Source organism: Acomys minous (genome assembly GCF_964271855.1).
Source record: "Acomys minous genome assembly, chromosome: 8".
Classification (NCBI taxonomy): Eukaryota; Metazoa; Chordata; class Mammalia; order Rodentia; family Muridae; genus Acomys; species Acomys minous.
In genome coordinates this window covers 40,873,722-40,899,038 of record NC_140489.1, presented here as the reverse complement: position 1 = coordinate 40,899,038, position 25,317 = coordinate 40,873,722, and the positions used below count along the sequence as shown (strand labels likewise).

The window sequence follows — 25,317 nt, the reverse complement described above, 5'->3', positions numbered from 1 at the left end:
GGTGTCCAGCTGTGCAAACAGGAGGAGGGCTAAGCGGACCCCAGGGGAGAGGGGCTAGAGTGCTGCCCAAGCCGCCGCCCGGGCGCCCGCGCTGCGGGCAGTGCCAGCCTCCTCGCCCCGACGCAGAAACTTGTTGCAACCAACAGGCGACCGCGGGTGCCCCTAGCCGCCAGCGGCGGAGTGGGTGGGCGGGCGAGAGGGAGGGGAAGGCTGGCGGACGCCGCGGCGAACTGGTGGGCAGACCCGGAGTCGCCGCGTAAGCGGGGCCGGCTCAGTGCGGTGCGGCAGGCGCGGCTGTGCGGCAGCGGAAGTCCTTTGTTGCAGCGCAGTCCCTGGCAGAGCCGGAGTGTCTCGGCGCAGCCCAGCCGAGCACCGCGCGCCGTCAACTGCAGCCGGCGGCCCCTCGCCTCCGCCCGCCTTCCCCGCGGCCCCGCAAGCCTTAAAACTCCCTAAAACCTCCGCAGCCGCGCGTCCCACAGCGCCCGGTGAGTATCTGCCAGTCGTCGGGGCTATTTGCGCAACTTTGATCGGGGCCGGGCCATGGGCCTGGCAGAGTGCGTGGCCGCCGCGGTGTCGACCGGTGCGGGGAGCCGGAGCGTGGAGAGCGCGCGACGAGGAGCCGGTGGCGGGGGACTGCTGAGCCGCTTGCTCGGTGCCGGCTCCGGTGCGCGTGGCCTCCCCGGATCTGGGACGAAAGCCCCTCTTCAGACGACTTCCCAAATTACTTCTTTTCCCTTTATTTTATTTTGTGTGGAGGGGGGGGGGAGGGGAGAGGGAGGCGGGAGGCTGCGCTTGATTGACGGGCCCAAAGCGCGCTTCGCTAACTTCCAGCTGCGCTTGGGCGGCCGGTGGGAGGGGAGCGTCCCGGAGCCGGAGGCCGCAGACTTGGGCGCGCTCCGAGGGAGGAGGCGGCTGGGCCGCGCGGATTCCTGCTTCGCTCTTTCCCACCCCCTCTCGTCCGCACACACGCTTTTTGTTCGGGTCCAAAGTGGTAGGTCTCGTGGGTTTGGGGATCTTTTTTCCGCGTATGAGATTTTTTTTTTCCTCCCCGAGTCCTGAGGAGAAAGTGCCTTTTTTTTTTTTTCCCTCCAGTGGTGGGCGCTTAACCAGTAGAAGTTCTGGTAGAGGCGGTGAGCGTGTGAGTTGGGTGGTGGCGGTCGAGAGTCCTTGCGGCTGAAGCGTGCAGGCGTGGGTCTGAGCTCAGCCGCCGCTCCCAGGCTCCCTTTCCACCTGAGCCACCCGTCCACGTGATCGGAGGGGTTGACAAGACATTTTCCAACTCGGACGCTTCGGGAACAGGTTAATGAAAGTCCTTGTTTTCTGGGGACAGAGTATTGTATGTGTGTGTAATCATGTTCCTACATCTAGTGTCCCTGTGAAGGTACACATAGATTCTCCACTGGTCAGAATGTATTTCCGTACAGTATGCATCGCTGCGGCAACATTTTTCCCTTTGACACTGGAATCCACAAAGCGTTCCAAGCTTTTTTTTTTTTTTTTTTACATTTTTGAAACAAGGTCTTGCTAGGTAGCCCAGGATCACTAGGACATAATATTCTTGCCTCAGGAAATCTTAAATTCCTCTGTGATTAGGCGTGAGCCTCCACACCTGGTTTGTGTTCTGAAGCTCTCCAAAACCACTTAAAATTAATTTCTTGAGCCGAAGTTTGAAGCACCTTGAAGCAGATTTGGGGAAACGATGTAGTTCTTATGGCAGCTTAAAGGCAACCGTGGCTTTTTTTTTTAAAGGGTATAAAAAAGAGATTCTCTGGAATTTTGTCACTTCAAATGGATGTGATCCGGGGAAATGGGGAGAGTGGAAGTGCTGGAGGCTGAAGCCTTAAAGATGGATGTCTGGTCGGTTGCCCAGAACCGTAAAACTTCCCTTTTGAATCCGTTGCTGTGGTTATCTCCTGAAGTCTCAGTCATACTGAGTGGCATTAGGAGCCACATGGGGTTTCTTCCTCTTGAAGAAATAGATGGAACTAGAGTAGACAGGGCGAAATGCCTTTCCAAAGGTTAGTAAGTAGAAATTCCGAGATAGAGTGTTGTGTTACAGCCACTTACATTCGCTTTAAGTACATGCTTTCTTCATATACAAAGTTTTACAGGGTGTGGTTGTGCGTGAGTATAATCCCAGCACTTAGAGCCCAGAGGCTGGACCAGGAGTTTCAGGCTAACCTGGCCCTGGCCTACATAGCAAGACACTTTTTTCCCCCCCAAAAGGCAAAACTGGAGGCTGAAGAGTCTCATGGTTAAGGGCACTTGCTTTCCTTCTAGAGGAACTGAGTTTGACTCCCAGCACCCATACCAATCAGTAACTTCAGTTCCAGAGGACGGCTATACTGTCCTCTGGACTCTAGGGCAACTGCCCTCATGTGCACATACCCCCCCCCCTTAATTAGAAATAAAAAGTAAAACAAAAGCCTCTCGGTATTCATGATGCTCAGCAAAAGCTGGTTGAGCCGTCCTTCCAGTTTCCAACATAATGCCCGCTGTTTGCACCAGTGTGGGGCATCACTGGCAGAAAAGAGAAGCCAGTTTTAGCCAGGGCGTGAGCACAGCTTCTTGACCGTGTGTGTGTGTGTGTGTGTGTGTGTGTGTGTGTGTGTGTGTGTGTGTGTGTGTGTGTGTTTCAAGACAGAGTTCCTGGATATCCTGGAACTCACTGTAGATGGGGTTGGCCTTAAATGCTGAGATCCACCCAACTGTGCCCCCCAGTGTGGGAGTAAAGGCGTGCGCCACCATGATGGGTGGGTTTGGTTTTGTTTTCTAGAGCTAGGCTCTTACTGTTCGGTTCAGTCCTGCCTGCAATAACAGGCTGTGCCGCCACACCAGGCTTTTGACCTTGTGGGTTTTTTGTTTTTGTGAATCGGTCTCACTATGTAACCCTGATTGGCTAACCTACAACTCTAGGCCAGGCTTGGCCTCGAACACTTAAGAGATGTGCCCATCTCTGTGTCCACAGTGCTAGGAGTAAAGGCGTCTGCTGCCAAGCCTGCTCATGACCTTGTGTTTTGATTTCGTGGTAGCTGCAGAATGTACCATCTGCTTCCTCATTCTCCACTTTTGTCCGTTTCTGGTACAGTTATGGGCCTTTTTCAGAGTGTCCAGTGTTCCTTGCAACACCATTCAGGAAAAAAACGTTGCTGACTTTTTTCTTTCTATTTTTTTTTTCCTTTTTTTAAAAGGCTGTTCTTCTCTGGCCAGAACTCGGTCTAGACCATTGCCTAAAAGGGAGGGACACCCAAAAATTTTGTATTAGAAATACAAAAAAAAAAAAAAAAGTAATTGGGGTATGGTAGGGCACACCTTTGATCCCAGCACTCGGGAGGCAGAGGCAGACAGATCTCTGTAAGTTCCAGGCTGGGCTGGTCTACAAAGCGAGTCCAGGACTACAAGAGAAGCCCTGTCTCCATCCCTCCCCCCACCCCCAAAATGCAAGACCCCCAAAATGCAAAAAAGTACATTGAGGCTGTAGTTTGTTGTCATGGGGGACATTAAATATGTAAAACATCTGCTTAAAGTTCACTTTGGACTCTAGTATTTTTTGATAGTTTCTTGTGGCAGTGTCTCAGGTAATAAAACAGGGGAATGCTTTGCTGTTCATTCATATGTTTTTATGTGAGCCTAGTTAAGTTATTTATGTCGGTTTTCCCTCAAGGTGGAAATGCCTTTTCAATGATAAAAGTGTGTGCTCTTTATAAAAATTCAACCTGTACTACAGAGATAATCACTGTGAACAATCAATTCCTTGTTTAAAAACATCTGAGCATCTTGTGGTGTGCACCTCACCCTGGCCTGTCCCTGTTCTAGGCTGGTGCATTTCATAACTCCTTGAGAATTGCCAGGTAGAGGGAAAGAGAGGGTTTTTTTGCATTGAGCTGATGTCATATTCTGTAATTTAGTAACCTGAAAATTTTTATGTTTAGTAGGGCTGCCGTTTTAGAGTAGTCCTCATGAAGTTTACCTTGGCCGGCTTTTTCTAGCCTTTTGCAAATGTTGCAGCCCATTATCTGATTGCTTTATGCAAACTAAGCTCATTAAAATAAGCCCTTCCTGTGTAGAGAGAGTTTTCTGGTTTCCCACTGAAAATGAGTGGATACACTGGCCACAAAGACCAGGGCCAAGATATCCCTGAGCCTTTTGTGATGGTGTGGGTTCCTTGTGATCAGCATCCAAAGCTGCAAGAAAAATTGGATGATAGGAAGGAAATTAGAAGGACAATGGGCATTAATGACACTGTTGTTTTAAGTGCTGGCATGGGAAGGAGTGACAGTGGGGGGGGGGGGCGAGGACTCTGGCCTGAATTTTGCCCACATTGAGCATCTTTTGGTTTTTCGAGACAGGGTTTTTCTGTGTAGCCGTGGCTGTCCTGGATTACTCGCTTTGTAGACCAGGCTGGTTTATCTAACTCACAGAGATCTGCCTGCCTCTGCCTCCTCCTCCCCAGTGCTGGGATTAAAGGTGTGAACCAGCACGCCCAGCAATAACACTGAGCATCTTTAACTCTTTAAGTTTCTGAGTACCTTGATATTTTGTTCTGTTGTCGTTACAGAGTGACTTAGCCTGCTGATTTAAAGAAGGATGAGCTGCGAAGTTAGTTTTCTAATAAAGCTCAAACAGCACATACAGATTTAATCACAGTCACTTGAGGGTGTTGAGGACATACTTTTTTAAAAACACTGCTATGTGAATATAAATTGTTCTCAAAATCTTATTTGAAGGCTGAAGATATAACTTAGTGGTGGAGTGCATGCCTATGATGCCTGGGGCCCTAGGTTCAGCACTACAAAATATAATGCTGGGTATTAAAAAAAATCAAAGGATGGGAGGGTGTGGGGGGGTGCATGGTGCATGACTTTAATCCCAACACTCAGAAGGCAGAGACAAGTAGATTTCTGTGGGTTCAAGGCCAGCTACACAGTGAGACCCTGTCAAAAAGAAAAATAACTAATTATATTTTCTTTCGGTTTCATGTGAGATGCATGTTGTCATTTTTAAGAACTGAAGAGCTTCTTGCCACGTGAACTTGCCGCCGGTGGTGGTGGGCACGGGTGGCCAGCAGATGGAAAGGCAGATAGGGGTGGAGGGTGCGTTCTGCCTGCCTGCTAGATAAGATAGTGCAGGAACGATGGGGGCTTTTACAATGGTGGAAAATGTGACTGTGGGAGGCTTAGAGTGTTCCAGGGGGTGGGGGTGGGGCACTTAATAATCATACCCAGAAAGGTCTGTGTGGATCCCAGAAACTGAAACGCTGCATTTTGAATCAAGAGTTAAGAGTGTGAGCCCCAGCTTCTGTTTACACGATGAGTAGTTAACACCTGTTTTCTTCATCACAAAATAAGGAGGCAGGCGGATCTCTGTGAGTTCGAGCCCAGCCTTGTCTACAAAGTGAATACAGGACAGCCAAAGGCCACATAGAGAAACCCTGTCTTGAAAAACTAACTAACAAAATAAGTAAACAAATAAGGATAGTTTAAGACCTATCTCAGGGTCAGGATGTTGTGAGAATCTGCTAGCTAATGTGTGGAAAGGACCCTATGAGTTGTCAACAACTGTATGAGTTTCAGTGACAGCCATAAGAAAAAAATCTTGCCCACTTCAACATTTATTCCTTGAAAAACCGATTAAATGTCAAGCAACTACTAGAGGCCAGGGGTTGTGATAATGACTAATGTGACACGTTGATCTCAAGGAACATACCGTAAACCAAGAGTGACTGACTCGTACAACCTCCAGTTTAGATCATCTGCCATTTGTCCCCCTGAGGTTCAAGTACAGGCTTTTACAGTTCAGAAGAGAGGTGCCTGCCTCATCCTGGGTCAGAAAGGATTCCCCAAAAATGGTTCCAAGTGTTTTGTGATGGGGGAGGTGTGGAATCTTAAGAGATTTAATAATGGAATTGTGTTTAGAATGGATACTTTTTTTTTAAACTGATTCTTCTTATTGGTTTTCATTTATTTTAATTAGATACAAATTTGAAGTTTTCCTGGCTGGCCCATGCAGAGGCAGGCTGATTTCTTGGAGGCCAGACTAATCTACATAGTTAGACCCTTTCTCCAAGGAACTTTTGGTGTTTTCTCCGTTTTTGGTTAGAACTAAACAGAAACTGCTGGGGCTGCCGAGCTGGAAACGGTTTACGTTATTCAACTTCCAGGCTCTGCTGAAGGCAGGGAAATGAGTAATCAGTGTGGGGAGCTCCCCTGGCAGGGCGGTCGCAGCTTTTACTCATTACTTACCTTCTAAAATAAAGACCAAGCTGACGGCTGCCTTCGATTGGAGTTGCTCACTATCATAGCAGTGTGAGTGCACAAGGCAGGTACTTTGGAATAAGTAAAAGTCGTACAAAACAAACCCTGACAATACAAACACCATATGCTGAGGGGACCAGCTCTCTGCTGTGGCTTGTAGGTCAAAGGTGCCTACAGTGCCCTCTGGTGTTCAGCGAGTGGCGGTACTGCCTCTCAGATAGAGGATTAAAATGGAGGTATAAATACCTTGCCTTTTGTACCAGAAGAAACAGTTCAAAACTCCATTTTCTTCCCTCTGCCTTCTGTGTAGATGGATTCCTTTTCTAGACCTGGAATCCAGTTGAGCTACAGAAATGGCTCATAGCAATTATTATCCATTGTCCTGCCATGAAGCCAAAGAAAGTAGTTGGGTTGCCCAGGTCCTCAAAAGATTAAATGATGTAGATGGTGTCACTGAGTTTTTTTTGTCCAGTTTCACAGCATATAAGAGGTTAAAATGGTGGACGGCAGATCAGCATACTTTAGAAGCGACAGCTGTTGGCTTGACCAGGGGAACAGAAACAGACAAGCCACAAGCCACAAAAGAGCAGCAGTCCCTGCATTGGGCGAGGCTTATTGATGAGGAGAAGTCAGGTGGCACTGTCACAAGCGCTCTTAGTTATGGGAAGAGCCTGGCTAGGATGGAGACCTAGGTCTTACACTGGCAGCCGCTGAAACTAGATGTGACTGAACTTACCTCTTAGAGCAGTTTTCTCACCCCGTGACCCTCGCCCTTTCACAGGGGTCACAGATACTCTGCACATCCGGGTATTTACGATTCATTAACATAGCAAAATTACACCTGGGAAGTAGCAATGGAAAGACTTTCGTGGTTGGGGGCGGGTTGGCCACAGCATCAACTGTATTATAGGGTCGCGGCGTTAGGAAGGTTTGTGAACCACTGCCTTAGAGCCTCAGTTTGCTTTCTGATCTGCAAAGTAGTAAGTCGAGCTTGATTTTTCATGAAATTTTATAAATTGTATTCAGTAAGATGACATTAACTTGAAGGTTGGATTGCCAACAGCATTGTCGTTGCTGGTTTATGCAAGAGCGCTTGGCTGAGTGGGATAGTTGAGAAGGGGGTGGGACTCAAGGGTGGAAAGGCTCCCTGGGAGCTACTGAGCGGGTAGAACTGGTACCCATGCCTAGCAGTGCCAGTTTCCAGGACATTTTTTTTTTCTTTTCTGTTTCACTTAACAAACACGTGCTAAGTGCCAGCCATGTGGGAAGACTGTGCTGGGTACAGGAACACAAAGGCCTTTAAGTATTGTCCCTGTCCTTGAGGGCCCCGTATAGAGGTCATTACTGTACCACCCTGCTCCTTAGACCAGTGAGTGCTAACAACACGCGCGGCACTAACAGCATCAGGACACATGATGCTCAAACAGACTTTTGGGTGTGAGCACAAAACTGAGCCACCATTTATAGCATTGTTTCTATGGGAATGTGTGTTGCAGGCTCCAAATAACTTAAAAATAAGTTTTGGAACATTATCCAATTATAAATTCAGAACTTCCTGTACTAAGTACTGAATTTAATAGCCAGAATGCCTAGGGGTTTTTTTTTGTTTTTTGTTTTTTTTGTTTTGTTTTGTTTTTTGCATTTGTCACTTAAATGGCTCAAAGTAAAACCTTTATCTTGAGGAATCTCTGCAACTGATTATTCCCACAACTGTCTCTGTCCCTTTATAGCTCTGCAGTATGGAACTGTTGAGATTAAAGGTGCATGTTACCAGTGCTTTATGTACATATTTACAGACCCTAATGTAATCAGGCAAAAGCTTATTTGCCATATAAGAGATTTAGCCATAGAGAAAAATCATTCCTTAAATTTTACTATGCTTTATAGTAAAAATTTCCTATAATGTGTTGACAAGAGTGCTGACCTAGCATGCAGGAAGCCCAGGGTTCTGTCCCAAGCACTTAGTAGACCAGGCATGGGGATGCAGACCTGTAATTCCGGGGCTTGGGAGGTAGAGGGAGGAGGATCAGAAGTTCGAGGTCATTCTCTACTACAAATTGACTTTGAGGCCAGCCTAGGCTACCTTAGTCCCTGTCTTTGAAAAAAAAAAAAAGCTGGGCGTGGTGGCGCACATCTGTAATTCCAGCACTCAGGAGGTAGAGGCAGGCAGATCGCTCTGAGTTCGAGGCCAGCCTGGTCTACAAAGTGACTCCAGGACAGCCAAGGCTACACAGAGAGACCCTGTCTCGAAAATTTAAAAAACAACAACAACAAAAAAAAAAACCAAAAGCACTTCCTTAGTATCCTTACTTAGGGAGCATATCGATAAAGATAGATAAAACTACATTACAGCTATCGTTCAGATAAGGCTCGGCACTTAGGCACCTGAACTCCAGTACTTAGTTGATGGTCTTCACAGAAGACCACTAGCCAGTGCCCTAGGAGGTAAAGGAGTCCTTGTCTGTAGTCCCAGGACCTTGCTTACCGCCGCTAACTGTATCCTGATAGAGTGTTTAATGGTCCTAGATGTTTGCTTTTTATATAAAATAAGACTCTCAGACTTAGGCTAAAAATCTATGCTCTAGGTTTATGGCTGTCTGAATTGCTTAATACAGTTGATGTGTTTCGTGACCATTTTTTACTTTTAAAATAAGCTGGCAAACATTTTCAAAGCAATGTTCAAGTGTAGTATAAGATCGCTGCCTCTTTATCATTGGAGTACTGACCTGGGTGTCAGACATTTGGATCCAAGTTGAGGGTTTTACTTTCTGTCCCAGCCCAGCTACCAGCTGTGATAAACGTGTTCTTCCAGTGAGAGCTGGTAACACAAACAAATACAGTCACAGATTTTAATCACAGGTGAAATGGAAGGACTCTTCATGTAAATAAACCTCCTAATAAGCTACATAATATAAAGTTTACTAAATTTTGGTGACATTTTTGTTTGTTTCGACACACAAAACAGGATCTCATTGTGTAGCCTTGACTGGCCTGGAATTCACCAAGTAGACCAGGCTTGTGTGGAACTCAGGGATCTCCCCATCTGCCTCCCAGGGCTGGGATTAGAGTCACACCCAGGAACGTTTCTTTTAGATTTATTTTACTATTTGTGTGCATGAGTGTTTTCCCTTTATGTATGTTTGTACACCATGTGCCTACTGAGGTCTGATCCTCAGCTCCCCTGGAACTAGAGTTACAGACAAGCAGCTGTGCACCACCATGCGAGTAATAGAAATGGAACCCAGGTTCTCTGCAAAAGCACGTGTTCTGAGCCACTGAGCCATCTCACCAGCCCCAATATTGTTTATGTTATACATAAGAAAATGAAAGGAAAGCAACCTTTTTGGAATTTGAATGGAGGTATTTAATCAAGGTAGATGGTTTGCCAGGCTTGGTGGCATACGCCTTTAATCCCAGCACTCCAGAGGCAGAGGCAGAGGCAGGTAGTTGTGAGTTTGAGCCAGCCTGGTCTACAAAGCGAGTCCAGGACAATCAAGGCTACACAGAGAAAGCCTGTCTCAAAAAACCAAGCAAACAAAACAAAAAAACTAACCAACCAAAAGTAAATGGTTTATACAATTTGAAGGGAGGGAGTGGAGTGGGGTTGAGACAGCGTTTCCCTGAGGAACCCTGGCTGTCCTGGAACTGTTTCGACTGGGCTAGCCTAAAACTCAGGGATCCTCCTGTCTCTGCCTCTCAAGTGCTAGAATTTAAGGAATGCGCCACCACACCCGGCAACTTTATGTGTCTCACAGTAGGGAGGGAAGGCAGGAATGCCAGACACACAGGGTTTGCATCCACCACAGCCAGCTGCCTTCTGTAGTGCAGGCTCTTCCTGATTACATGCTGAGCGGAACCCATAATCTAGAGAAGAAAACTCCTTGTGTCCTTGGGCCTTGGGACACCTCTGCTGGTCTCAGTACCGGTTCCAGTTACTGATTTATTGAATGAATAAATGTGCTGTATTAATTGTAGTGGTGCTTGTTTAGGTTAACATAGAGTATGTGAATTGTAGCTAATTGAATACTGATTATAGCCTCATATGTATGTAGTTGGCTTTCTGTTTGTTTATATTCATTTTGGTTAGTAGCTGACTTTTTTTTTTTTTTTAAAGCTAAGAAGGGGAATTTTAGGCCCAGCATGGTGGTGCATGCCTTTAATCCCAGCATTCAGGAGGCAGAGGCAGGTGGAGCTCTGTGAGTTTGAGACCAGCCTGATCTACAAAGTGAGTCCAAGACAGTCAAGACTACACAGAGAAACTCTGTCTTGAAACTCCTACTCCCCCTGCAAAAAAAAAAAAAAAAAAAAAAAAAAAAGACGAGGAATTTTTGTTTGTTTCTTTAAGATGGGAGTAGCATTTACTTGTTTTTTTATTTTTAAATAATTTATTCAGATTACACCCTGATTGTTATCTCCTCACTTGTATCTTCCCTTTCTCCCCCCCCCCCCACACTTTTCACCCTTTCCCCTCCCCTAGACCTCTGGCAGAAGGGGACCTCCTCCCCCACCTTATGACCACAGCCTTTCAGGTCTCATCTGAATAGCCTGCTTCCCTAGAAGGGGAATTTTTGACTCTGTCATTTGGCTTTTACTTGGAAGGAAACTTGAAGTTATCTAGTTAGACTTGCCTCCTGTGCTTCAACAAGCATCGCCACCGTTACTACCGCAGCCAGTATTATTTCCGCTAATTATCACATCACATTTTACACGTTAGCTTTGTGGTCCCTTGTGTTTTGTATGTAAGTCATTGTTATTCCCACCTTAATACTGGGGCAAGTGATAGTAAGCAGGTTGCAGGATGGGAGGATGGGAGGATAGTGCAGGATGGGAGGGCAGGACTCGGCTCTGCCTGCTGAGCTGCACTGCCTCACGCAGCTTCTTCTCTGCTCTGTGTTGGCATCACTAGGTTTGTTTCCGTTCCCACCGGTTAATGCCAGGAAGCCTTTTTCAGAACTTTTGGTCCTTTTTGCTTCCGTCTCTTTATTTTTTCATTAAAAGTTTCTGTGAATCCTACAGGGGAATGACTAGTGACCTAAAATGGGCATGGGTCAACGTGTGTACTTTCTTACTTTTTGCATTCCGTCGTATTATTGTGTAGATTTGTTTTATGTAAATCTGGTTGTGATGTAAAGAGTAACAAGTGCTCTTAGCTGCTCTGCCATCTCTCCAGGCTTCTTTATCAATATATCTTAAAGGCTAGTAAATTAACCTTAGTGTAGTTAGCTCTTATCGACAACATGAATGATGTCTTTGAACATACATTGCTTTTGTACTTAGGCATGTCCTCAGCTTAGTTGTGGACATCCAAGACACAGGTTTGAAATTTATTACCTTCTTGAAACACTTGACTTGGCTTCCAGGAGATACAGTAGCTTCTCCATTTATTTCACAGTCAGCATCTCCCCCCCCACCCCCAATCTGTTAGCGTTTAGGTAGGGAAATAGGGGGCAGTATGTGCCTGTATATAGCGGGTTTCATGGACCAGCAGGTATGTGAGCCAGAGTTGATCTGTGAAGAAAGATAAAAGCAAAGAGAAATAAACGTACTTGGTATTCTCTTGAATACTACTAGAAAAGTTTTAGAGCTACTTTTTGCCTATGTGGGCTGCCTGTCAGCCTCATGGGTCTGCCCCATGCCCATCTTTTTAAACATCTGGTTTCTGGGGGGGGGTCCTCATGCTTCCTGATTGATTGATTGATTGATTGATTCAAAGTATAACTAAGTAGCCTTGGCTGACCTGAACTATATAGACCTGGTTGCCTCTGACTCCTGAGAGCAGGTGTGTCAGACCCTGGCCCTCTTGCTGTCTCAGACAAGCACTCCACCAGTGAACTAGCTTGGGTTTGGTTTTTAACTTAAAAAATATTAAGGGCTTTGCTTTTGATGCCTTTTGTTCAATGAGAAGACTGAATAAATGGTTAGGTGTTTTCATCTTCAAATGTAAAAGATGATTGATTGTAATAGCAAAATTATGTAAGTCAAAAATCGTGCTAAAAGTATCCCTTTTCTCAGTGTGTTTATGAAACCTGGCTGTCATGTTTTTGTGTCACGTAGGTCTGATCAACAGAAGATGGCCAAGCCCAGTCACAGCAGCTATGTCCTCCAGCAGCTAAACAACCAAAGAGAGTGGGGCTTCCTCTGCGACTGCTGCATCGCTATCGACGACATTTACTTCCAAGCACACAAAGCCGTCTTGGCTGCCTGCAGCTCCTATTTTAGGATGTTTTTCATGAACCATCAGCACAGTACTGCACAGCTGAATCTCAGCAACATGAAAATAAGCGCTGAGTGTTTTGATCTCATTTTGCAGTTCATGTATTTAGGAAAGATTATGACCGCTCCTTCCAGTTTTGAGCAGTTCAAGGTGGCGATGAACTACCTACAGCTGTACAATGTCCCCGACTGCTTAGAAGACATACAGGACTCGGACTGTTCCAGTTCAAAATGTTCGTCTTCTGCTTCCAGCCAACAAAACAGCAAGATGATCTTCGGGGTAAGAATGTATGAAGACACAGTGGCTCGAAATGGCAGCGAGGCCAACAGGTGGTGTGCAGAGCCCAGCTCAACGGTGAACACACCACACAACAGAGAGCCGGATGAAGAGTCTTTACAGTTAGCCAACTTTCCTGAGCCACTGTTTGATGTGTGTAAAAAAAGTTCTGTGTCCAAATTATCTGCTCCGAAAGAACGCGTGTCCCGGCGCTTTGGACGGAGTTTTACCTGTGACAGTTGTGGATTTGGCTTCAGCTGTGAAAAGCTGCTGGACGAGCACGTGCTGACCTGTACTAACAGACACTCGTACCAAAGCACAGCCAGAGCGTACCACCGGGTGGTAGATACTAGAGATGGGAAAGATAGTAACGTCAAAGCCGAGCATGGTGGGAAGGATTCTTCTAAAGCGTTCTCTGCACAGACAGACAAGTACAGAGAAGACGCCGGCCAGGCACCTGATGATTCAGCTTCGACCACTGGAAGCAGAAAAGGCACAGTGGAGCCTGGAATAGCTGGCGAAGAAAAAAGTAGAGCTGCTGAGACGAAAAGAATTATTATCAAGATGGAGCCAGAAGATATTCCTACGGATGAGATGAAAGACTTTAACATCATTAAAGTTACTGACAAGGACTGCAATGAATCCACCGACAATGACGAGTTAGAAGACGAACCTGAAGAGCCGTTCTATAGATACTATGTTGAGGAAGATGTCGGCATTAAGAAAACTGGTAGGAAAACCCTAAAACCCCGCATGTCCATAGGCGTGGATGAAAGAGGCGGTTTAGAGAACATGAGGCCCGCTAACAACAGCAGCCCCATACAAGAGGACACTGAAAATGCTTCCTGTGAGTTGTGCGGACTCACGATAACCGAGGAGGACCTGTCATCCCATTACTTAGCCAAACACATCGAAAACATCTGTGCGTGTGGCAAGTGTGGACAGATACTTGTTAAGGGCAGGCAGCTTCAGGAACACGCTCAGAGATGCGGAGAGCCTCAGGACCTGACACTGAATGGGCTGGGGACCGCGGACGAGAAGATGGACATGGAAGAGAACGCCGATGAGCAGTCTGAGATCAGAGACATGTTTGTGGACATGCTAGATGACTTCAGGGACAATCATTACCAAATTAACAGCATCCAGAAGAAACAGTTATTTAAACACTCTGCCTGTCCCTTTCGATGTCCTAATTGTGGCCAGCGCTTCGAAACTGAAAATTTAGTGGTTGAACATATGTCTAGCTGCCTAGACCAAGAAATGTTTAAGAGTGCCATCATGGAAGAAAATGAAAGAGATCACAGACGGAAACATTTCTGTAATCTGTGTGGAAAGGGATTTTATCAGCGGTGTCATCTGAGAGAACACTATACTGTTCATACTAAGGAGAAGCAGTTTGTCTGTCAGACATGTGGAAAGCAGTTTTTAAGAGAGCGGCAGTTGCGCCTGCACAATGACATGCACAAAGGCATGGCCAGGTATGTCTGTTCCATTTGTGATCAAGGAAACTTCCGAAAACATGACCATGTACGGCATATGATTTCTCATCTGTCTGCTGGTGAGACGATATGCCAGGTCTGCTTCCAGATATTCCCCAATAACGAACAATTGGAGCAGCATATGGATGTTCACCTGTATACGTGTGGAATATGTGGAGCAAAGTTTAATTTGAGGAAAGATATGAGATCACATTATAATGCCAAGCATTTGAAAAGAACCTGAGGGGTTTTCTACTGTGCGGGATGTTTAGTTGCTAGGCAGAACACCAAAGCAAAAGGATATGAGCTATTTAGAAACTGATTTTATAAGAAGTGTTGAAATTTTTTTCAAGGCCCTTTTACTTTTTAACATTTTGTTTAGGACCTTAAGTATATCTAGGCATTAAGTGTTTATCATTTTTGTTGCTTTTGAGAACATTCTTTGTTCCTAGTTTTCTTAACTACATTAAAATTACTTTTCAATGTAGACTATAAGTGGCTGTTATCCCTTCAATAACTATTAAACTAGTTTTGGGGTTTTTTTTTAATCAATAAGGTAATGACTTCACTATTTCTATGTACTTTCATCTTAAGGTTATCCTATGATATTTTAAACCCAGGATCATTGACCATTCCTGCTTAAATTTTTAAAGAATTTTTTAGTAACTATTTAAAACTATTCCTATTCATTTTTAGCTTTTTTTTTTTCTTTTTGTGGTGGTGGGTGTTTGGGGGGCTTTGGCCTTTTGTCAGTTGTATAGTGGGGTATCTATGGTTTGTTCTCCCTTATCAATGAAATCTATATTCTTAAATTGACAAACTTATTAGGCAAGTGAGGTGCACTGAATCTGACCTTTAAGGTCGACATGGGCTCAAGCTTGGCCTGAGATTGATGGACCTAAGGAAATTCCTATAAATGAACATTTCCTATAATTGATAAAATATTATCATTTAATAATCACATTTTAAACTTATATTAAGTGTAAATCCCAATGACTTTCCCTCACTTGAAAAATTAGTGGGGATAAGCCATTTTGTTTTGTGATAATGAATTTAACTATGATAGTTAATTAAAAAGACATCTTGTATTCATTAAAATATTTTAATTTAAAAATATTCTGATTTCTAAAGTGTGTTAGCTTATCAATTATTTTGTTTATAAATAGAATTTAATAGCTTTTTAGGAATATGACATCTAAAGAAAAATGATTTTTCATTTTTAAAATTACTTTGGAACTGAGATTTGAAAAAGCTGCCATGTATATTGATAATTCTAATAAAATAAAGAAATCAATTATAAATCTGGTTGTTCTATAAAAGTAGAGTGCACAAAAGTGTGTTGCGTTTTACAATAAGATTTGGAGGAAATGTGTTGTGGCAAATTGCAGTTTATTTGCTATGCTCTATGTCATTTTCTGTAAAAGACACAAGACTTGAGGACTAGAAAGTAATCACAGCATATAAGTAGAAACAGCTTATAACTTTCCAGGTAAAGTTATCCTGTTGTTAGTTGATGTTGACAGGGTCTATCCTATGCCAATTACATGTGAACTAAAACACTGGGAAAATAACCCACCAATAAACATATCTGCCGAATAGAATGCCTTTTAATGTGAATTACTTGAACACCCTTCTTATACTGAAAGGGATTTCAGTTAGCGTCTATATTTAAAAGTACGGCTTTGATTGTGGACAGCAGTTTAAAAGCATGGCTCTTTTTTGCTCTCATGATATTTTTAGGCTATGCAAATCATCTTTTCACATGCTGTTTGCATAAAAGCACCAGTTGCCCAGAGAACTGAGAGCCGAGTTGGCTAGTGCAGGGTTAGGTGACAGTCCTAGAGCGCAGTGTGAGCCTGGAGCTCTCTGGGCGTGTGTTCAAGTGTTCGACAGGATAGCTCGGGAGCCAGGACAGAGCTGGGACGTGACCCGAGAAGAGGCACAAAAGAGATCTTGAGAATTGTTTTTCAGTGCTCACATGGTTAACAGAAGAGGCTAGAAAAGTCTTGGGTGTAATCATTCAACAAGTATTTAAAACTGAAAATGAAACATAAAATGTATTTCTAGATTATTAATGAGAGCCTGATAAATAGATGTTCTCTAACAAAACTAGACATCAAAGAGAGAACGTGAGTTGAAATGAAATGTTCAGATTCTGTAGTGTCCGAGGGGACCTCACTTCCTTTGGGGTCACTTCCTATCAATTTCTGTAGCAAAGGCTTTCCCACAGTTAAAGGCATTTTCTAAATAGTTCCCCTCTTTGAAGAAGGAATCCCCTTGTGAAGAAGAGAGATTTAATGCAGTGTTTTAGCATCTGCTAACTAACAAATAAGCAAATATATAAACATAACTTTACCCAACTGTGATGCTGTTTCAAAAAGCCATGTTTGATGATGGTTTCTATTTCATACTATATAGTATACATGTTTTGGGGGGAATTAAGCTACAGGGTAGCACAGAATGTACAAGGTACAATTTTCTTTAACAAGACAGGGTTCAGGTAAAGGTGCTTAGCTAGTAAAATTAAGGGGGATGAAAAGCATCACCGGTTCCCCTCCCTCCCTCCCTCCCTCCCTCCCTCCCTCCCTCCCTCCCTCCCTCCCTCTCGCCTTGCTGCCTGGGCTGGGGCTGGAAGGCGCTGCCCCCTCTGGTGTTGCTGCTGCACTGACTCAGGGCTGGGCCCTGCCTGCTGCTTCTGCTTTGCTAGTCACACTTTTAGGATCCAGATTTCCAGATCTGAATAGGAAAAGGGAAATTAGAGGGGTGTCCTTTTCCCACTGTTAGTGATACAGTTTTTGTTTGAAGGGCCCTTTTGGGAATTTCTTAGTAACAGTGAACACCCTAATTGGATTTGCCCTCCTGGTCCTCCAGATCAAGCGCAGAGCCTCAACATGCTGGGCAGCTGTTCTGCCCCTGAGCCGTGTACTGGAGTTTTCCCTTTTGGAAACAGGAAAAATCCTGGAGAAATAATCTGTTTCTAACAAGGGCAACACTACTACATGGATCCAAAATTATTTCATAAAGACTGGACCTCAGAACTTTATAAAGTAAAAGCAAAGCAGCAGAGGACTAGGACTCAACTTGTTTTAACCTTTTTCCCTTGCAGCCCAGGCAGGGTTTGTGACTCATTGCCTAACCCAGGCTGGCCCCACGATAATGCTGTCCTCTGCCTCAGCCTCCCATCAGGAATTACAGATGTGAGCTAAAGTATTCAGCTTCTGGTCTTCTCTCAGGTTCTTTGGGTTTGTTTGTTTGTTTGTTTGTTTGAGGCAGGGTCTTGCTTGGTAGCCTAAAGGTTGGAATGGAAGTCTGTTCTTTAGCCACCTTTGGGAATGCTGGGATTACAGTAGTACACCACCATACCCAGTTCATTTCTTAGCTAGATTGCAGAATAGTGGAAACTGACGGGATCATATCTGTCCTTAGTGCTTGGTTGCTGAGGCTGTAAACAAGATGTGTTAGCGCACTTGCTAGAAAACTAAGAATTTGACATTTACATCCCAGATTAGGAAGCCCATAGCCTGACCATAGCAGGGCTCTCTGTAGTCCCGGCATCTGTTCCTTCTGCACTCTATATACTCAGGGGTTTTTGCACACACAGTTTTATCTATTTATTATGTATATAGTGCTCTGCCCACATCTATGCCTGCAGGCATCAGATCACATTACAGATGGTTGTGAGCCACCATGTGGTTGCTGGGAATTGAACTCAGGACCTCTGGAAGAGCAGTCAGTGTTCTTAACCTCTGACCCATCTTCTCCAGTCCAATTTCTCATGGTTTTTTGTTTTTAGGTTTTGTGGGTTTGTTTTTGTTTTGTTTTTCCGAGACAGGGTTTCTCTGTGTTATCTTGGCTGTCCTAGACTCTTTATAGACCGTGCTGGCTTCAAACTTAAAGAGATCCACCTGCCTCTGCCTCCCGAGTGCTGGGATTAAAAGCGTGCACCAGCACGCCTGGCTAATTTCTCATATTTTTAAAGTGAAAATTTTCAGAGAAATGACCCACATGGGAAACATGGTTTAGTGTTTGAATATAAAGTAATAAACAGTTTGACTCTAAGCAAAAATCAAATTAGAAGGAAGGATTACAGAAGGGTGCTGTGCTGGCAGATTTAAACTGGTCGTTTATACCTGTAGTCCCAGGATGCAAGCAGCTAGGCTGGGTTCAGGGCTACCACTTGAGTTCTGGGCTATGCTGGTTTTTACATAGTTAGACCCTGTCTCGGAAAAATGAACGTTGCTAATAAGGACAGCTTATTAAGACAAGAATAATGGGCTTGAAAACGAATGAAGCAAAAATAGGAGCATGAGCCTAGGCAGGGGGACAGCCAGGGTTACACAGAGAAACCTGTCTCAGAAAATAAAGAGCATGATATAAATTTGAGCATAAATCACTACGTGGGAGTTGTAGGCTTTAAGTCATTTGATTAGGCTAATCTTACTGTAACTGAAACACCCAATGGGATAGTGATTGTGAGCATGCCAAAGATGTGCTTGAAACTCTGTATTTACTAGATCTCTGAAAAATTTTCCTAAGAACTAGTGTAATAGTTGAATATTGAAAAGTAAAGCCTATCATTGTTAACAAAAGATATATCAGCACCGAAAGAAGAAGACCTGAGTGTGTACATGTACATGTAGCTAATTTGAATTGGATTTATCATATCTTAAGAGCTGGATATGATGCCACATGTGTAAACCCAGCATTTGGGAAGTTGAGCCGGGAGCATTAACTCAAGGCTGGGCACGGTGGCACACGCCTGTAATCCCAGTAGTCAGGAGACAGAGATAGGCTCTGTGAGCTCAAGGATAGCCTGGTCTACAAAGTGAGTCCAGGACAGTCAAGGCTACACAGAGAAACCCTGTCTCAAAAAACAAAAACAAACCTCAAGGCCAGCCTGGTCCAGGTGATAACCTGTCAAAAGTGCTTTTTTTTTAAAAAGACGACTAGGGCTGGAGAGAGATGGCTCAGAGGTTAAGAAGACTGACTGCTCTTCCGAAGGTCCAGAGTTCAATGCCCAGCAACCACATGGTGGCTCACAACCATCTATAATGAGATCTGGTGCCCTCTTCTGTACATTTGCAGGCAAAATACTATATAAATAATAAATAAATATTCTATAAAAAAAGAAAAGAAGACTTGAGACCAGCCTGATCTACAAAGCGAGTCCACGACAGCCAAGGCTACACAGAGAAACCCTGTCTAGAAAAACCAACCAAAAAAAAGAAAAAAGAAAAGAAAAAAACAAACAAACAGATCTTTGGGCCAGCCTGGTCTATAGAGACAACCACAGCCACACAAAGAGAAACCCTGTTTAAAAAAAAAAAAGAGAGAGAGAGAAAAAGCCTCCCCCACCTCCCCCCTCACCGCAACATCTGTTTTGATGAGTTCCTCAACTTTGTTCGCCATTCTCTTTTTCTGTATAAGTGCTTCCCAATGATAAAACGCCAGTTCTCGTCCATGAACTAGATTGCAGAATAGTGGAAACTGAGGGGAGCTTATCTGTAGAGTCCTGTCCTTAGTGCTTGGTGGCTGAGGCTTAATAAACTAGGTGTGCTCCTGCATGCCCTAGGAAACTAAGGATTTGACATTACATCCCAGATTAGGACGGCCATAGCCTGTCTATAGTAGTCCCAGCATATGTTCCTTCAGCACTCTAGCCTCAGGTGTTTTGCACACACACTTTTAATTAAGCCTTATCCCCTTTGAGGTAAGTATACTGATTTTCCACAAAGATTAAGAGACAAACTAACATCTCCTAAACTATACATAGAGTATACATTAGACCTGGGACTTGAGCTTAATCTTTGATTTGGGCCGCATTCTTTTCCTTAATAATGAAGATCTGTTCCATCTACAAAGAAGTGCCTTTTCAGCATAAGCCACATAGAAAGATCATGTGCGGCTGTGCTTGGTCATCTGTCATCTCCGATGCCTGGTAAGGTGGCTGGTAGCAGTGGGCACCTAAGGGACAACCCCTGGTGAGACTGTGAGAGTAGAAAGCAAACTTGATTTGAATGAGCTATTCACAGTGTTGGTTTAGACGTAAATATGAAACACTGAGCAGTGTTTTGATTTTTGCTTCATTTAAACTTAAAATCCAGTAATCAGATGAAAGTCAGTTTGGATTCAGATTGTACATGTCTGTGTCTGGGGCTTCCCTTCCCTTCCGTCCACTGTTCCTGTTCTTTGTGTTTTGATCTCTCCACCAACCTCTATTTCCTCATTGGTTACAGAGCTAATGAGTTGAAATCAGATTGCTTGAGCATATCTCCCCAAGAAAAAAAAGGCAAAATAACAGAATAACCAGTTTCCTCCTTTTGCCTCAGTAGATGTGGATAAGAAACTCATTTCTTTGGCCAGCAAACATTTCCCACCCCCATTGGTATAGTTTGGTTGCTTTGCTAAAGGAACCTGCTTAAAAACAAAAATTGGTTACTCTTACAATGCCTAATCCCATTTATAAAAATATCTAGAATTCTAGGCAAGCTCCTCAAAGGCAGTCTTACTTACAGAAGTGAAAGATGACCCAGGAACCCAGCAAGTGACAGCTTCACAACTACTCACCCTAGCAGCACTACACACACACACACACACACACACACACACACACACATACACACACACATACACACACACACACACATACACACATACACACACATACACACACACACACATACACATACACACACACACATACACACACACATACACACACACACACACATACACACACACATACACACACACACACATACACACACACACACATACACACACGTTAAATGATGCTTTAAGGAGAACAACAGGCAGCTATTATTTAATGTTTGGCAGATTCTATGCTAAACACCCCACTTTAATAACTTAGCTACCATATGTTAATGACATTTTAAAAGTAAAAGAAGACTGGAGAAGGTTCTGTGACTGGTGCCAATGTACTATTTAGTCAGCTCACTCGTCACTGCTCTCTGTCAAATCCTAGGACATATTACTTGGTAATGAGTATAGTCTCAATAAAAACATGAAATTTAGCTCTTTCTATGTTTATATGCTGGCAAAGGCAAAAACAAGGGTTTTCATGTTTGTGTCTATCAGTGACAATTAGTAAATAGAAATTAACCAAAGAACAGTACCAACTTATAAATCTGTACTAATTTTGAACCAATTTAGTACTAGCATTCATATGTACGAATATACATAACTGAAGTTAGTATTGAGTTTAAGTCTTTAACTTTCTTGTATCCAGGAGAACAAAATCACTGAAGCAATTTGTAATGATTTTCTTTGTGTCAAAGCCCACACAGATCAGTGCTTGGTTTCATTCGAATGTGTCAGTGTGCTAAGTACAAAAGCATAGGAAAGACTAGCACCTGAGGAAGGTGAGGAAATGCATTAAAAAACAAAAAAACAAAAAAATTGGTCATGGTAGCAACGTGCCTTTAATTTCCACACTTGGGAGGCAGAGGCAGGAGGATCTCTGAGTTCAAGGTCAGCCAGAGCTACATAGAAAAACCCTATCTCAAAAAAAAAAAAAAAAGCATAATAGGCTATAATGACCTATTTGAAAAAGGACTAGAGTTTATACAACCTTTAAGCCATGCTTAGAAGAATGTTGTTTTTATTCTCTTTAAATCAGTAGTTTATACTTGTTTGTTCACTCTATCAAGACAGAGGCCTGAACTCCTGATCCTACTGCCTCCACTTCCCAAGTGCTCGGACACAAGCATGCGTGCACAGCCGCAGTGCTCGTACACAAGCATGCGTGCACAGCCGCAGTGCTCGGACACAAGCATGCGTGCACAGCCGCAGTGCTCGGACACAAGCATGCGTGCACAGCCGCAGTGCTGTTTCTGGTGACACAAATTTAAGCACTCAGATTATGAAAATTGCCTTTAAATTGGGCAGTGGTGGCACATGCCTTTAATCCCAGCATCGTGAGGGAGAAGCAGACGGATCTCTGAGTTCGAGGCCAGCCTGGTCTACAAAGGGAGTCCAGGACAGCCAAGGCTACACAGAGAAACCCTGTCTCGAAAACAACAACAACAACAAAAAAAAAAAAAAAAAAAAAAGAAAGAAAGAAAAAGAAAAGAGAAAGAAAATCACCTTTTCCTCCAAATGCTTTGTTCCCTAATGGGGGAATATTTTAAGGGATTTTTTTTTTTTTTTAGGCTATAAGTATTAGGGCAAAACATTCCTGTGAAAATATCACTCTGCCCAGTATCAGGAGGACAGTTAGTAGAGTTACAGACCAAGGACTATTCCTGGCTGTATTTGTACTTGGTTTTCATTTTGCAGAGTGTACACTTAATATTTGAAGAAAGTAGTGTTTGTGTGATGGCTGAAGACTAAAGCAAGCATGAACTTAAATTCACATCTGTATGTCAGTCAGGCATTTGTCGTTAACCAACACACTGTCAACTATTTACTTGAAGGGAAGCACTTCCCCTCCGCACTCTCACTTGTCTGACATCCCATTTTATGCTGCACTTGTGTACCGACCCATTCCTTAAATCATATGAGTAATAAAAACAAAGGGTGCTTGTATTTGAAGAATTATGCCAGTAATAATACTTTATATGTCTTCAATCCCAGCACTCGGGAGGCAGAGGCAGGTGGATCACTGTGAGTTCAAGGCCAGCCTGGCCTACAAAGCGAGTCCAGGACAGCCAAGACTACACAGAGAAACCCTGTCTCGAAAAGCCAGGCAAACAAACAACAACAAAACAAAAACAAAAAAAACATTTATACTTGAAAGGTATACATTTGAGAAGTAAATTCAAGTTCTAGGAGCTGTTCTCTTGTCCCTACTCTGTGCCAAAGCTAAAATATTCTGACCTAAGAACCATAATGTTGTCTTGTAGAGCAGCTGACTTGTGGTACTATTTTTCTTGAGTTTTGTCTTTTTCTGTGTGGCAGTGGTGCAATAGGGCTTTCTAAGCCTCTGGAGAAGTGACAGATCTGAATATGGAGAGGACATGGGGAAGAATCATTCTACAACAGATAATCTTTAAGTGCAGACCCAGGAAATCACTCTGATGTGGCACCATCTTTTCTGTCTTCCTGACAAACATCATCATCCCCAAAGTTCCAGTGGCAAAGATCCAAGGAAACTCAATAAAGATCACTTTGGAATCACTTTGTTGTAACAAAACTGATTCACGGTGACTCTCCTAGTACTTATGGAAAATCTGCTAAAGAAAAGTGACTGTAAAAGTCATGTGATATCAGTGATCAAAGCTACACTAAAATGAAACTTTATGCCATGTATTGTCACAGTTCCCTTCTAGAATAAAGGGCTTGCTAGACTACTGTACATAAATTATAATGGGAGATAATTGCATATTGCCATAGACACATACCATTCTAAACTAAAAATAACCAGAATTATAGCTTATATATTATGAAATGTAGTTAAGCAATTTAAAAGGGTACTAAAAATATCTGTAGAGTATAAGTAAAAAGAAATGGGTACAGAAAAAGGAAATCCAAGACCAGATAATGTAGCTGTTACAGAAATGTAACACTAGCCCCCCTGTTTCCTCACTCTACCAGTCACACACTTGTTTATGAATAGTAGTGGTAGATCCTCACTAATCATACATTACACCATCTTCTGAACTTATCAATGTGAATCCACAATGTAGAATACATGTGTTAATCTCAGAATCAGTGTATTCTGCCATGCTCATCACATTTCAAGACAAAGTACTAAATGAAATGATAATGTGTTTATAAAAACCTTTCCTGAGGAGATTATGTAGTGAGATTTGAGTCTGGCTGTGACTACCAATGCTTTGCTGCACATCACTCTTTAACTGTATGAATCTTGTACCCGTATTATCTCCTTATTGTGAATATACTTCCTTTTACTTTTTGTAACTATGTGGCTGATTCCTTACGGCTTCTTTGTTTTTGTGTGTATGTAATATCAAATGGTTAAGTTCTTACTTTGGTTTATGCAATTTTTTTCAAATATTTTAATACATTACACAAAGAAACCTGTCTTGAGACATGAAAAGTGTGATTGGCGCACACCTTTAGTCCCAGTACTTGGGAGAGGTAGGCTGATCTCTATAAATTCAGTGCTGAGCCGGGCATGCTAGACTACTGGTGGTGGTGCACGCCTTTAATCCCAGCACTCGGGAGGCAGAGGCAGGCGGATCGCTGTGAGTTCGAGGCCAGCCTGGTCTACAGAGCGAGTCCAGGACAGCCAAGGCTACACAGAGAAACCCTGTCTCAAAAGACCAAAAAAAAAAAAAAAAATTCAGTGCCATCTTGGTCTATGAAATGAGTTCCAGGCTAGCCAAGGCTATACAATGAGACCTTGTCTTTTTTTAAAAAATTTTTTTAATTAAAAAAAGAAGAAAATCCTAACTTTAAGTTAGTAATAACTTGAATACTCATTCTAGAAACTAGCTGGCTGAAAAATCATAGAAAGAATCCGCCATTGTGGATAATGGGGATAGAGGAGAAAAGAAAAGAGAAATCCACCAAAGAGTCCAACGATGGAAGCCAGGCTTGGAGATGTATGCTTGTAATCTTAGCCCTTGGGAGGTGGACTCGGGAGGGTCAAGAAAGGTTCAAGGCCAGCCTTGGCTATAGAGGGAATTCAAAGCCAGCCTCGGCTACATGAGACCCTATCTCAAACAGACAAAACATTCCAAATATATCACTGCTTTAAGACAAAAAGTCTGGACAGATGTTAGAGTTTAAACACCCACCAGAGTTAGTCTCTTTGGGGAACATAAGCATACAGAACTGCAGGCTTCTAAAAATACATAGAAAACAGAAAACCTCCCAGTAATTAAAGAAACCAGATCAAGGTGGAAGTGATTAAACAATTTTTGACTACATTTTTTTTATCACACTAGATTTACTTTTTTAAAAAGTGGTTTGAATTTTTGACTGTACTAACTACAAGTGTAAAGAATTACAATAATTACAAGTGGCATAAGTGCATATTATAATGTGATTATTTTCTGTATGTTAATTTTAAATGGAATTTTTGGATTACATAGTTATTTTTTGTTAATATTTCAAAATCTATTGCTTTTACCTAATAAAATTTCCTCCTCTACATTCAGAAGTTAAA

The 25,317-nt window shown here is 43.2% G+C and overlaps 1 protein-coding gene and 1 long non-coding RNA gene across 4 annotated transcripts; one reads left to right on the top strand and one right to left on the bottom strand.

The window, feature by feature from the left end:
* Positions 1-255: 255 nt before the first annotated feature.
* On the top strand, positions 256-25,317 carry ZBTB1 (zinc finger and BTB domain containing 1). Of its 3 annotated transcripts, XM_084791623.1 has the most exons (3): positions 256-485; positions 12,309-14,222; positions 23,142-25,317. In XM_084791623.1, the coding sequence occupies exons 2-3, from the start codon at positions 12,325-12,327 to the stop codon at positions 23,176-23,178; spliced, it is 1,935 nt and encodes a 644-aa protein (XP_084647749.1). In that variant the 5' UTR covers positions 256-485; positions 12,309-12,324; the 3' UTR covers positions 23,179-25,317. The 3 variants fall into 3 exon arrangements, with proteins under 3 accessions (XP_084647749.1, XP_084647747.1, XP_084647748.1); XM_084791621.1 differs by lacking the exon at positions 23,142-25,317 and having other exon boundaries at positions 12,309-15,336; XM_084791622.1 differs by lacking the exons at positions 256-485; positions 23,142-25,317 and adding an exon at positions 816-991 and having other exon boundaries at positions 12,309-15,336.
* On the bottom strand, positions 15,255-23,135 carry LOC311602956. The gene is made up of 2 exons (XR_014780903.1): positions 20,946-23,135; positions 15,255-20,799 (listed from the first exon to the last, which is right to left on the bottom strand). It is a non-coding gene; the product is annotated as an uncharacterized lncRNA (long non-coding RNA).

What these genes read in the sequence shown, in the direction of transcription:
- ZBTB1 (XM_084791621.1), top strand. Translation starts at nt 12,325, where the DNA reads ATGGCCAAGCCCAGTCACAGCAGCTATGTCCTCCAGCAGCTAAACAAC.